Source organism: Pyxicephalus adspersus, chromosome 1 (genome assembly GCF_032062135.1).
Source record: "Pyxicephalus adspersus chromosome 1, UCB_Pads_2.0, whole genome shotgun sequence".
NCBI lineage: Eukaryota > Metazoa > Chordata > Amphibia > Anura > Pyxicephalidae > Pyxicephalus > Pyxicephalus adspersus.
The window spans coordinates 91,416,119-91,431,605 of record NC_092858.1 but is presented as its reverse complement, the minus strand read 5'-3'; the positions used below and the strand labels follow the sequence as shown (position 1 = coordinate 91,431,605).

General features: G+C 35.1%; 1 protein-coding gene across 2 annotated transcripts in view; it reads left to right on the top strand.

Annotated features, from left to right (window-relative positions):
- Window positions 1-15,487, top strand: part of CSMD2 (CUB and Sushi multiple domains 2) — a 576,326-nt gene that overhangs the window by 379,095 nt on the left and 181,744 nt on the right. Inside the window, exons 10-12 of one of the 2 annotated variants that reach the window (XM_072418831.1) lie at window positions 1,009-1,130; window positions 12,254-12,357; window positions 13,812-13,924. The exons of the other annotated variant lie outside the window; for it this stretch is intronic. Coding sequence (XP_072274932.1) covers window positions 1,009-1,130; window positions 12,254-12,357; window positions 13,812-13,924 — 339 coding nt within the window. The remainder of the gene's footprint in view (window positions 1-1,008; window positions 1,131-12,253; window positions 12,358-13,811; window positions 13,925-15,487) is intronic. 2 annotated transcript variants of the gene reach the window in all.

Here is a 15,487-nt window from a genome sequence, read left to right as displayed (position 1 = left end):
GATTCCTCAGTGAGCCATCGCATTTCACTGCAGCACTGTCCTAGCATCACTTGATATTCAGAGCCACACACCCACCCTGAACACACTTTACGCACAAGGGAGGTGGAGACAAACTAAGCAGTCTTTAGTGGAAGGAGAGAAGCAGAGTCTGTCCAGATCAACTGCTTTTATCAAATGTTCCCCTACTAATCAAATCCCTTAGTGGTAGGTAAATAAAAGTGACCTGGCTTAACCTTTCTATCGCCAGTTGTATATGAGCTCCTGCCATTTTAACCATAGGCGTATTTTCAATCTGCCTGCCTGTGATTAGTGTTAGTTTTCTGTACAGTGAGGCAATGTAACACCCAGCTTTGGGTCTCAATATGCTTTTCAGAATGTCTGATACACTCATCTTCTTATATATGATGACCCGTTCAACACTGTGACAGCTCATTTAGCCAAAGGCGTTGACCATCTGTGCTGTGTTATAGGTTTACATGTCTATATGCATGTATACCAGCATGTAGATACCTTGAAAAGAAGGAAAATGATAGTGATCTGATTATGTTTCTCTTCAGAAGCATTTTTTTCAGATTGATTTGGCAGGTAATACAAGGATATTAATGAACGACAAGTGAGTCAAAAGGAATGTACTTTTATCACGCTGACTTGGATGCTTTCCAATGTGTGCCCATGACTTCTGCTCAGCTGTTTGAGTCTGGTGCTGCATATGGCCAAATAACTCTGTGTGTAAGGCTGAATATTCCAACACATTTAAATACTGCATAATATTACATTATAAGTACTGACTGATAACCTTGGTTGAGCAAGCTTACCTGTAATATATAGTCATTTGAAATTACCTGTAATTCAGTTTAGTAGCGCTGAAATTCTAGCTACTTAAACATCACTGTAAATTAAGAGAAATAGCTTTAGAGGTGGTTGAGTTTCCAGATAACCCATCTAGTGCCAAAAATGCAGATTGTTTATACTGCTGTTTATATAATCTTATTCTGGTTTTACCTGCAGCGAGAATGTGTGATGCTCACCTTCGTGGGCCCTCTGGGATCATCACCTCCCCCAACTATCCAGTCCAGTATGATAGTAATGCACATTGTGTGTGGATCATCACTGCTCTCAATCCATCCAAGGTAAGATGGAGACATCAACATCTGATTTATAGCAGCCACAAACAGCACAAAATAAACTGACATGATATATATTAAAATAATTAATCTGTTTGTTTTTTTGCAAGCACATAATAGGTATAAAACACTGTCAGGTGGAAAATCTATAATAATGGAATATATCTGACTTGGTTGAGTCAGCTTTTGTCTCATCTATTTCATAGTTCAAAGTTTCTGATGTCCCATATTGATAAATAAACAATCTAATGAACCATATGCAGGTTAATGAAAACATAAAAAACCCAGTGAAGTGTGCATAAGAGGTGAAGGTATAATTGTAGAAAGGGTATTTTACTGCTGAAATGTCACTTTAGTATAATAAGCAGTGACCTTAAATTATTAAGCCCATTTATTTTAGTTAGTTGGGTCTAGTTTAGTTGTGAGATATTTAAGCATTTCTATTTTTTTTCAATTGAAAGATTTTTAAACCTAATATATATATATATATATATATATATATATATATATATGGTGTATCATTATTTATTATTATTAAAGAGAAAAACTTGTAGTTAGCTTAGTCATTAAGGAAGACAATGTAAGATCATGTTGTTGTCAAATGTGCATTTTGCTTTCAAATGCAGCGTTGCATGTGCATGCAGTTGAATGCAATGCACAGAAAAAAACAGTGTTTGACCTGCAATCCCAGTAAAGAACTGCTGCATGCAGATGCACACGTATATGTAAAACAAGACAAATAGAGTCACTGAACTCTCATTCCTACTGCGCCAATGAAGCAAATTGGAATCGGCTAAGCAGTAGTGTTGGTCGAAAATCTGAGTATTCGATTCCTGTATCCAATAATCTGTGCCAATGTGGTGAAACTGGGGACACCTGTAAATCTGTGACCAGTTTAATTCCAAACCCCTCATATGCAACCTGCAGTATCTTTCATTTCACAATTAGCTCAAACAAATCACAAAAGGTGAGATATGGATAAATCCTGAAAAGCTAAAGCATTTCAGCAAGAGTTTTGGTATTTACCTAGCATGCACTGCTGCTTTGCATTAGCCATTTAACAAGCTGTTTTCACTGTTCACATCAGGAAAAAAAGGTACTGCAAATGGAACTTTTCTCTGCCACAAAATCATACAAAATTTTGATGCTGTTCCCAATGTGTACAGTACATCATTGGCTAAAGCACACACCCTAACGCAGAGTCCTATTTTAGCAAATGAGAAATAATCTGAACCTTTTAGTAAAACTCAATATAAAACCATAACACTAAAATCTTCCTTGTCTCAAGAGGTTGTGAGTGCCCTACAAGGTGAGTGCCCTACAAACCTTCAATTGTAAGCAGGTGTACCAAACCAAACTATAACCCCATGACCCGATGCTGCCTGCATGGTCCAGGTGAGTAATGCTAGTTGCCTTCCAAGTGACTAATTTGGATTGGGCTGGTCTTCTGATTGGCAGGTAGGGCTGATTTTGGGTGAGATGGGTAGTACTGAGTGTGGAGATCCAGAACAGACCCAACAAGCACCCACCTATAGTATCTATCTATGCTACATTATTACAATTTTAGGGCAACAAAATATTAGAAAATAAGAGATGAGTTAAAGTTTAGGAGGGTTTGTCTTCTTACCGGAGCTAAATTGTAATGTGTATACCTTGCCAGAGCCCATGTAATGCTATCCTTCAGCTCCCAGCCTAGGAAACCAGAATCACATTCCATATGACTATTGATTTTTTATGTATATTTAGTATATTTATATACATATATATATATATATATATATATATATATATATATATATATAGCTAGCTAGCCTATGTGATGCATGGGCTTCTGGTGTGTTGCTGCACCTTTTAGGAGAAGGAAAGTGCTGCCTCCAGGCGAGTCTGCTGTTAGTTTGTGCATTGCTACATAGAGCCAGGTATTACACTTTACAAAGTTTTTTCGGAGCAGCAGTGTGACTTCAAAGTGTATTTGTAAAGGTAAGCAACCAGTTGTTTTTTTTTTTATTAGTAGTAGTTGAGGGATTATATATATATATATATATATATATATATATATATATATATATAGTGTCGGCTAGTTTTGAGAAACTGTAATTGTTGCAATAGATAACCTTAAGAAAAACCTTTTTCAAGTATGTCTAAATACATTACAAAATTACAGTTCAAGTCATAGAGCTCTGTTTATAAAACAGGAAATCAGACATCCCTCCAAGCATTCCCTCTTTGGGAATCCTCCAGGTCCATGTGTTTCAAGGGCAGTAACTAATTTCAACAAGGAATGTCAAATTCTCTATTTTTTAAAATAACTAAATAATTGTTGACTATTTCACTCTGGTGCTCTACCTCTGTTTCTCTCTTGTATGTACCCTCACATTTTCTTTTAAACAACCATTGGTTTTCCCTTTGCATTTGTGTATAGGACTTCATGTTTATAAAAAAAGGTGCCTCACTCCGTTGAATAATAAGGTAGACCATAATTAAAAAGCAGTGTGATTGTATTTAATCAAAACCTCTAGTATACGAGTATGAACTCCGTTAAACTATAAAAATGCTTCTTAAATTGTTCATTAGGACTAGCAGTTTCGGAGAATATAAAATATTCCCCTGCTATAACAATTTTTTCATGATGTATTTTCCTGTTTAGTAAAAAAACAGCAGCTAAGGCAATAAAACAGTTTAGAACCCATTCCCTCAATGCATAGGATAGCAAACTTAGTGTATTAGACAATCTTACAATCTTTTGTATGGCTCTTGATTAGTATTCCTTAAGTAACCACAAACTTTTTTGGAGGGATTAGTAGATTAAAGAAGCACATTAACAATATTTTATGCTTCCAGTTTACCAATTTAGCTCACAAAAGTCTAAAGGACTGTGTTTCTGGTAAGACTGACCTATATTTTGTGCTATTTTTTTATTTATATTGTTATTAATCAGTATTTACATAGCACCAACATATAACGCAATGCTGTATGTTCACTTGCTGAACATCTAGGGACTAGTCGCCTGCAATATATATACATATATATTTATATTTAGATACACTTTCAGAGATAGATAGATAGATAGATAGAAAGAAAGAAATATAGATAGATAGATAGATAGATAGATAGATAGATAGATAGATAGATAGAAATAAGAAAAACATTTAAATGCAAAAATGTTTAAAATGATGAAAGCAATATAGAAAGTAAGCATTGCAATAACTGAAAATATACTATCCTATCACTTTAAAAGTGTTTTGCATATCAGCATGGCAATTCTAAATTGGTAAATCACAAACACTCTTTATGGATGGGTGTCTGCCGGAGAGTTTTATTGCACAAACATAACACTAAATTATTCCTATTTCATCTACTGTATTATCATTCGTCTTCAGAAGTTGATGGAAGCAGATTCAATCACCACCAAGAAATAACAATCTCGTGTAGTTTCCATTTGCCAACATTATGCAATTAAACTAAATTCTAATTGCAATTTGATTTAAGCCAGTGTCCAATTAAATGTAAAACAAGATATATGTTGTGAATAAAGTGATCATAGTTGAAAAGCTCTTTTCCTGGAAGTCGACTTGAGGAATCTGTCTTGCTATATAGTAATAGTTGTGCTGCATTAAGGTAATAGGGTGTTTTATTATTTAGGATAAGAACAGCCTATATTTATCAGAATCAAATATTAAGAGCAATAATTAAATTCCAAGAAACCTGGAATTTGTTGTCATACAGATAATGCTAGTTAATAATTGCTGATTACAGTAAACCTGTGCCCAGATCATGCATAATAAACTATTAAATATTCTAAACAAGCAGCAAAAGCACTTTGAAGCAAGCCTTCATTCACCTCTGTATATAGGCATTGTAAAAAAAAATAATTTTAAAGTTCACAACACACAAACTGGGTTTTTCGATAAGAATAGAATCTTAGCAACCTGCCTGCCTTCTTATGCAAAATAATTAGCTACTATTCCAAACCTGACTTTAAATTTTTGTTCTGATGATAATGTGAATCACTTCCCATTAATAGCAGCTAAAGTGGTCAGGATCGCCATGTAACCTTCCATCCCAGCAGCACATACTGACCTTTTTTTTTGCTCCCCCACTGATCAGTTTTACAGTGAATTACCATGGCATTTTGACACCATAAAATCATGGGGACAGGGAAAAGTCATCTGCTTTTGGTAAGCTTCAAAGTTCAACTTGGAGCTTACAGGGAGCATATCTATGTGTTCCTGGTGACTGAATAGACTGGCAGAGCAATGAATGGAAGGTAAATTTGTTCAGGTGTCTATGCACAGGCAAAGTATGAACTTATATGTTTTGCACATAGCTAATTACATTAACCCTAAATATTTGAAGTTAGTTTAAATCTATTCCCAGAGCCAAATCCAAAAACATATTTTGTCATACTAGTCCTCAGAGGCTGTGGTTCCATTAGTTTAATTTTTTTTTCCATTTTTGTATTCCCTTTATTTTCATCTGGTATAATATATAAGGGACTGAAAGTGGAACTAATATGTATTCCCAGAGAGGGTTTAAGCTTGCTCACAGTTCTCAATAAGAAAAGTAACTAAAAACAAAGTTGCTGTAATTCTCTGAGATTGATAACCATGTACCTACCAGTCTGCTCATTGTAAGCATGTACAGTTGCTTGATTGCCTTTTTCAATAAACATTTTATTTCAGCATAAATGAAACCGATAAGTTAAAAAATTATTAAGACAATATGGTGGCTGAAATGATTCAACGAGAATTAATAGCGAAATGCTGTTACCTAGCAGAGAACAATTTGTATCAGAAAAAGGGCTTCGTCTTCAGTGTGGAACTCTGGCAAATTGCATCTCTAAAAGCCAATGTGATTACAACAGCATGTATCAAGTAAGCCTACATCCTGTGTGTTTCTGAATCACTAGGCAGTGGCCCAAAAACCGGGTTATTGAGATGGTATTTGCCATCTGCCTGTGGTATCTATAAGCCAAATTGGAATTTAAGCATGCTTATTATTCCTGTGCCTTAAAGGACCTGGAAATGTATAATTAGTTTTACTTACCTTGTGTTTACCAAATTCTTATTACTGCTTATGCAAATTAATTGATGGATGAGTGACACATTTACCTGGAAAAGCAATAAAAAAGATTTTTTTTGACTTCCTTTAGTCAGTTTATAAAGGGCAGGTACATTTTTACCAGCCTGTCTTCCCTGTACCCCATCTGCTTATTTGCCTCTGTAGTGCTTCAGCTTCCTCCAATGTTCACACACTTTCCTGTTGCTAGTCAGACTATAATTACTGGAGGACGTCACAGCAATCCTGTAGTGGTAAGGGTGAGATGGGTGCAGAGTTAGTTCAGTTTAGCTTATAAACGGTGCTGGGAAAGTTAATAAAAGTAAATAATGTATGAATATGAATTGGTTGGTGATCCAGTAAGGAGTTTTTGCTTAAATTTTTCTTTGGAAAACACTGTATTGTTCTGTAGGTCTGTATTGTACTGGGTGCATCCTGTGTTTGGAAGATTTTATGCTAAAACAAATAAAAATCATTATATCATAAATCATTAGACCTCCTTCACTTTTTTCAATTTTGTTAGGTTGCAGCCTGATGCTACAATCCTTTAAATTATTCAATTATTTACACTTAGTAGTCCATAATGACAAAGTGAAAACAGAAGAAAAAATATGAAAAATCACATTTAAGTATTCAGACCTTTTGCAAAAATACTTAAAGTTCAGCTTCGGTGCCTCTTGTTTCCCTTGATCACTGCTGAGATGTTTCTGCACCTTGATTGGAGTTCATCTCTGGTGAAATAAATTGATTGGACATGGTTTAAAAAGGCACACACCTCTCTAGAAAATGTCTCAAGGCTGCCAATGCATATCAGAGGAAATACCAAGTCATGAGTTCAAAGAAACTGCCTGCAGAGCTCAGAGACAAGCTTGTTGCAAAGTACCAATCTGGGGAAGGCTACAAATACATTTCTGCCACACTGAAGGTTCCCAAGAGCACAGTGGCCTCCATAATTCTCAAATAGATGGAAGTTTGGCACAACCAGTTCCCTTTCAAGAGCTGATTGCCTGGCCAAACTGAGCAATCATGGGAGAAGGGTTTTAATGGGAGAGGTGACCAAAAACCGTATGATCGCTTTGACTGAGCTCCAGATATCCTGTATAGGTATGGGACTGAGTTCCAGAAGGAAAATCGTAACTGCAGCCCTTCACTGAGCTGAACTTAATAGCAGGGAGGCTGGACAGAAACCTCTCCTCAGTCCAGACAGTGCAGAACACATGAAATCCAGCTTGGAATTTGCAAAAAAGCATCCTAGGTACTCATAGACTGGAAGGAGCAAGATTGTCTGGTCAGATGACACCAAGATTGAATTTTTTGGCCTCTCTTCTAAGGGTTATGTCTGGTGGAAACCAGGTACTGCCTTTCACCTGTCCAATACCATCCCAACAGTGAAGCAAGGTGGTAGCAGCATCATGCTCTAGTGGTGTTTTTCAGAAGCAGGGACTGGAAGACTGGTCAAGGTATATTGTCAATGAAAACCTGTTCTACAGTGCTCATTCCAACATGACAATTACCCAAACACACAGCAAACACAACACAGGAGTGGCTTAGGGACAACTTTGTGAAAGACCCAGGGAGGCCCAGCCAGAGCACTGAATTGAACCCTATTGAACATCTCTGGGGAGACCTGCAAATGGATGTCCACCGATGGTCCCCATCCAACCTTACTGTGCTTGAAAGGATTTGCAAAAAAGGATAACAGAAAATGCCCCAATTCAAGTATGCAAAGCTTGTTGCATTATACCCAAAAAAAACCTGGAGGCAATAATTGCTGCCAAGAGTGCTTCAACTAAGTAAAGTGTCTAAGTGTAAATGTGAGATCTTTTTTTAAAATAAATTTACAGATTAATGAGAGATGTAGAATAATGAGGAAAACAAAAGAATTTAAACGAATATAGCATCAGGCAGCAACATAACAAAATCAAAAAGGATGAATACTTTCTGAAGCCACTGTATTTATCTGTACTATTGTTTCTGTTATTTCACATATTTATAAAGATTTATTTAAAAAAGGTAAAGTAAATAGTGAAAATGATAAAAAGAAAACAAAAAAAATTTAAATTGTGGTTAAAAAGGACAACTATATCTCCCTACAGACACTTCCTTCCCTGAATGAGTAGACACCTGCCCACAGCAGGTTTAGAAATAGGAAACTGTCAGAATCATTCACACAAAATCACACAATTCGTATTATAAAAAAAAGTTCAATATTTATTGTGTATGATTTAATATTAATAATTTGAGATTGCTAACCTCCTGTTTTTCATCAAGCTGCTTCAAGCTGCTTTTTAATTCCCATTTATTAATATGGATAGAAGAACACCTTTGCCACAAAAGGCATAACACTTTCTGCATAACACTGCTACTATGAGGAATCACTCTTGCTTCTTTTGTTGGTGTATAGATTGTTATTCTGGTAATGATGTTTTGTGGCAGATGAAACATTTAGCTATAAGAAATATCTGTCTCCCATAAGATATGCTTCCTTGTAATAATGTGTTCAGTGCTAATTTATAAACCTTTGTGACCTGTAATTGGATGAGAACATTACCCTACCTTTAGTCTTGCACAGTTACACGGGATACTCTTCTGTATCAAAATTGTTTACTTTGATTTCCCTGCACACAGGCCGCACCTGAAAGTGTGAATTAAAATCGGATGAAGCCCCCTTCACTTTCTGGCTGATGGACATCTAGCATCATCCTGCCTCCTCACCTAAACCATTCATGGTCCAATCAATTCATATATTGGACTTACCCTAAGGTTTTTAAATTATGGTTCACTTTCACATGTCAAGAGTAGCTAGGGCAGTCAGCATGCAAATGCAGCCTGCATAGGAATGTCCACTTCTCCTGGCTGATATTCACCCGTCAAGGAATTTTGATATTTGTGTAACTCCCCTAAAGGCCAACACACTGCAGCACTGCTAAGGGCTCTTTAGAAGGGATATGCAGCCAAGGCCCTGTGATGTTATAAGAATGTGTACAATACCCTGTCAAATCACCACCATCCCATCATCTATCTGCTTTACAATGCAATTGTAATAATGTCCAAAAAAAAGGCATAATATTTTTTTTAAAGAAAACTTTTGGCAGGTTGATAGGGGATTGTATCAAGGAAAGTAAATAATTAGCGGATTAAACGTCATCTTTAAATAGTACCTACTAGTTTATTTTGCTACGTGTTCATCTGTTTTTTCAAGATTTTTTACTCCATTAAGATGACATTTGTTTTTAGTATTTTCTGGAGGTTTCACCTTGTTCCTATCCCATTCTCAGCGATGACAGATGCTCATAACAGAACAAATGTCCTAATTATAAAATTCTGAATTTTACAATTATATTATATCACTTGCAGAAAATAAAATGACATACAGTATTTTGCAGAATTACTCAACAATACCAAATTTAAATTTCTCTAATGATGGTGGAGACAGTTACCTGATATAGGATGTTGATGCTTTGTTTGAAAATAAGCCATACCAGGAAGAAGAAAGTTAACCAGAATAGAACTTTTCATCGTGGCTTTCTGTGGAGAGCCAATTACATTACAGCAGCAGGCTTTACACATTGGAACAAGGATTTTAAATTGAATTCTTAAGGGAGCAGAAAAAGTGCTGTAGGAACAGAGACCGGGGAAGGGGCAGTGGGCTGTTATTTGAAGACTGGTATATATAAAAAAAATACAGGTGAAGCATCTAAAATAAACTGGAGTTTGACAGTTAGAAGAAAACGGTTTAGAAGGAGTTATGTTTTCATCGAGACAAAAAGCACAGTCAAAAATTGCTTCTTAGATGTAGAAGTTGAATTTACAGAGTTTGGATGTGAGAAATGAGGAAAAGGGCAGTGTGAAAGATGACTTAGTAGCAAACAAACTTGTGAAGGTTTTCACACTAGGGAGGTATGAGGTGAAGGGTCACTACTTGAAGGATGGAACGACAAAAATTTATACCACATTGAGTCCTTTAGATTAAAACTTAACAGTGGGAGAGAAGCGCTACTGCCAGCTGATGGCAAGAATTACAATATGTGTCCAGCTGGAGAGTACAAGATACACTGTGGAACTTTCCTGAAAACTAAATATTTCTTTGCATATTTTATAAAAGGAAATTTCATCATTAATTCATTGTCACTTGCACAGGAAAGTATTTTGCAACATTGGTTATTTGAAAAAAACATATTTAAATGGCCTTCAAATGGCCTGAAATTAATTAATTCAGAAGGAAATGTTAAAATAGTTGGCTTGTACCTTGGCACATGAGACGGTAGGCTCCACTTGGACAGATGCAAGTGGTTTAGTATTTAAATATTGTGGAATATGTTAGTTGTTCAAGCAGAATAGTCCATTGTACTTTTCTTGATATAAATAAGGAAACTAAGAAGGATGCCAAAGGGCGAATTCTCTTTATTATGAATTTCACCTAAAATTAAATCATGTTGATACGTTTATTTTTGTGAAATGGGTATTTGTAGTGAAACTGTTCTAGAAATGCCTAAATGATTTCTTTACAATCTCTATGTTAACAAAAAAAAAAACATAACTTTCTGTGTTGTATTGGTATTCAAATTTTTGTAATGATGTATGATTTTGTATGAGATGTATGAGATGCCACTTAGCTATTTGTAAGGAATTGAAGAATATATATATATATATGTATATATAACAGTCTCTGTTTGCGGGAGATGATAACTTCTGTTGAAAGATGAATTATACTGAATAGAAACTGGGGAAATAGCCATTATAGTGTGTTCTAAGAGGGTGTTTAATTCAGTCCAGACAAGAGCATAGTCTCCATGGGGCTATTCAGTGTCTAATAACACAGTTGCCTTAACGCTTCAAACTTTTATTTAATTAACAGAAATGTGATGAGAGCTTGTCTCGCTCTGAGATCACTGTGCTGAAGTAAAAAAAAAAAAAAAAAATACACCTAATATGCATATGAACCCCCCCTGCCATTTATTTATGACAGTTTCAGTGATTGCTTAGTACAGGTGATTTTGTTATTAAGGTCCCACTTTCTGCAGTATGGTATTGGTGTACCACCATGTTCTTTGATATTGTACAAAAATTGAGTGCAATATTTATCTATAGTAACTCCTGACTGTATTTGGGGTGAATAGGAAAGTTAGAACTGGTTCCCTTATAGAAACAATCTTCTACATAGATTAGGATTGTTTACATTTGTAATGTGCCTTTGGTCAAGGCTAGCTGTTTTAAATATTTAATCATTACTTTTTAATCTTCTAGTTTTATTTAATTTCTTCTTTCAACATCTTGTTTCATGCCAAGTATATATATCAAAATCCCAAGGGAAGGGAGCTGCATAATTTAGGTCAGTGGTTGAATTTCAAGCAATTGTGAGGCGCAACAATTTTGAGGAGCCTCTTTAGCTATGTACACACATGATTGTTGGCCAAAACGACAATCATCTGACTTAATTCTGATGTCTGTACAGGGCTTTTGGCATCTGTTCTATTTAGAGAAGCTGTTCTCTGATCCCTGATGATAAACTCTAAATAAAAATGTAGCAAAGCAAAACAATACAATCGTTATTTGAAATGTCCAACATAGGTTAAGTTATTGTGATTCAAAATTTCCATATGCAAAGCAAAATTATACAGGTCTAATGTTCCATGTATTTAGGAGGCCGAGGCATAGGTAAGTGTAATCTAATCTCTAAATAGATTCACTTTTTTTAAAATAAGATATATTCATATGAACTAGGTCCATGGTTTAAAAAAGCTGGAGTAGATCTTCTTTCTATGCAACTGGCATACAGAAGAATCTGCATAAGGTGCATATTGCTTCATCTTGACACTCAACTAATTATGCAAATTAATTATTTTACAAATTTTAATCCAAAAATGTTAAACTCCAGTGAGCATTACAATTATTCATATTTGTTCAGTTCAAGATATAGTATTATCCAGATTTATTTCACAATATGTACAATACATTTTCAACCAAACAGCTGTTGTACTAGGCAATGCTTATTTTACTTCTGGTTTTCTCTTTCACAGAGACAATGCAACTACCAGGATATGTACTTACCTTTTTCCATCTTCTGATAGGTGATCAAGTTGACCTTTGAAGAGTTTGAACTAGAAAGAGGGTATGACACTCTTACAGTAGGAGATGGTGGAAATGTTGAGGACCAGAAGTCTGTCCTTTATGTGTAAGTGCATTTATTGTCAATATAATTGTATTCATTAAAAAGGGTACTATATGAAAACTTAATGTATGGGGTATTGAAATAAGCTTGGGTTTCCGTATATGAAACTGCTTATTAGTTATTTATTTCCGTGTATGTAAAAAAAATCTTCAATATATTCCTCAATAATTGGGCATAAATAAAAAAAATTAAATTACTTTTTTAGGTTTGTAACATGTCAGGGTTAATTGACTGTAATTTATTGTTCTAAGTGCTTTGCAGAGGTAATTATTCATACCTTAGTGAATGTGGTCAAATTCAAATTGCAAATTTTACCCAATGACATACAAAGAAATGTGAAAAAAATTATGCTTGCACATGATTGAAAGGCTGAAGGGAGTAGAACTTTACCACATCCACTATGATACAGTCAGTGTTCAAACCCCAAGGTTCTAACCCAATCAAACTCTTCTAAAAACATTATTCTTTGTGTTACTACTTAGAAGATACATCATTTCCCCACAGGGAAGAGGGAAATATTCCCAAAGGGGACACAAACTACTACTTACTTCAAAAATGTGGCAGGTGTTGTTCCCTACTCTATAAATAAAATGTGTTGGCTAAAATTCACTTAAAATTTTATAAAGATTTCATGACGTTTACATATGGGAAAATCATACCAGTAATTCTAGTATTGCATTGTATTTTAGTGTCACATATGCTTTGATAATACAATGATGTAGTGAACACAGAATGAGATTGTGGTTATTATTGTTCACATACAAATCTAATACATCAGATATGAGATAAAATGAGTATGATTAGGTTTTCTTTAATGAGCATATTCAAATAGGTGGACTGCTACTGTAAATGCTCAGTGTTCAGAATTGTGAGCTTCATACATTGGTTCAAGATTTAACATAAACCTTTCTCTTCTCCAAATATTTTAAACTAATCCTGGTTAAGAATGTAGCAATCACCCTTTATTACCAAAGCTCTGTAGTAATACTTTTCCTGGAAATTGTACCAAGCAATTTTCCACCTACCTATTGACACTGATGGCCAACCACATTGGTCACTATGGAAGCATTAAAGAGGAAACATGCAGCCCCTGGTCATAAAGCTCTTAGGTTGCTTGGAAAAAGTAAACATGCACCCCACACCTGTCCTAAGCTGCCAGGGACAGTTTATAATAAGCACACAACACTTTAAAACCAAAGTTTATAGTGGTAAAAGTTCTACTTAACACTAAAACTGTTTTAGGTGTCATGTTCATCACACTGGGCTAAGAATGTAACAGAACCGTCCGCACTGGATTTAAAATATGGAAAATTGGTTAAAAACAATAAACTAACCATTCAAAATGTTTAAAGCAGAAATATTTAAATGAAAGCAGCCAAACTTTTTTAAATGAACAGGTAGGGTTTTCTTTAGCCAGTGCTGCAAGTCTTGATAGCCTTTTACCTGTCCTTTACCAGTCTTACAGGGGCCAGCGTTCCAGATCTTATAGTGAGCTCCAATCATCAGATGTGGCTTCTCTTCAGGACAGACTCCTCTGGAAGTAACTTGGGATTTAAAGCAACTTATGAAGGTGAGCCTGTCTTTATACAATCACTATGCGTACACAGATGTTTCACCATATGCTTTATTAGCATGCTTCAATAATCAGTGAAAATAACACAAATATTTTATTTTTTGAGCAATTGTGTGGATTTTATTAGTACAGAGTATATTTCATATATTCTTCTTTGTTTCTTAATTTTTATATATTCAAAAAACAGACCATGGTCACTGATAAGCTTGTCAGTAGCATACCCTCCTTATCCAGTTTAGCAGGCCCATATAAAAATGTTAAAAAGCGAAAACCTTTATGAAAATCATTCAATGTTGCTTTGTAATCCTGATGAGGTCCCTAAAGCTCCCAAACTGTGCCCAGAGATAGGACACCTCTAATAATATAGATAACCCCTACTACAGTGCAAAGGAACTAATAAAATTCTATTAGATATTTAGGAAATGGTTTTTACGCTTGCTAGTGTTCTGTAAATATAAAACCAAGGGCAGAAAAAAAAGATATCCATAGTACTTATTAACATTGGTGACCTGCTTCTCAGCTCTATACATCAAATGTATTATTTATATAGTTAAAGTGATAAAGGTTTGAAATCTATATTCAAGATAATTGGAATGGAAAAGCCAAGCGTTGCATGAACTGAAAGTCTATCTTTCTAGACAGATGACTGGGAGTATTGTATATGAAAAACATAGATAACCAGAAATGGTCTCTAAATTTCTTGGTGTGTCTGAAAGAAAATTATTCACATTCTCCAACCTCTACTTATGGTGCAAACCAAACAACCAATACCTAACTTAGCCTTTGGGCCTGAATTAATAAAGCTCTCCAAGGCTGGAGAAGATTTACTTTCATCAGTAAAGCTAGGTGATCCAGCAAACCTGGAATTGATCTAGTCCAGAATTCAAAACATTTGCTAGCAAATATAAAATGATTTTTAAGAAATCCACTCCAGGTTTCCTGGATCACCCAGCTTCACTAATAAAATTGTATCCTCTCCAGCCTTGGAGAGCTTTATTAAATCTGGCTCATTATGTTTCTAGAGAATGGAAAAAATAATTCAGTTGCTTGCTTTAGGCTGTTGGGACTTTAGACAGAAGATATAGACACGCAGCTCTCGTTTCAAGCCTAGTCAAACCTTCAGTTTAAATTAGCTAAATAAATTTTAAGTGTAATAATGGCATTAGTTTCTTTCTAATGCAGTCACAGCCTGTCTTTTCACACTATACCTGTCAAGAACCATGATGCAAGAATATTCAGACAGAGGTAACAGGTACATACAAGATCTAAAGGAGCAGATAGTTCTACAAAACAACTGACTGAAAAGAAGAGACGTAGATAGTAAAAGCACCAAAAGAAATGCATCATCCAATACTGACACAGATATATTGTGATTGGTGTAAGAAGATGTATTAAGCAATATACATCATTGACTTTATGATTTCTCAGAAGGGAGTCTGTTAGCAAAATGTAAATGTGTTTTAACTATAATAATCACATTTTAATGTCTATGTTAAAAATAGCAGTACATCAATAAAAGTTAATCACTGACTGGTTGTTACAGATCACTGCATCTTTACA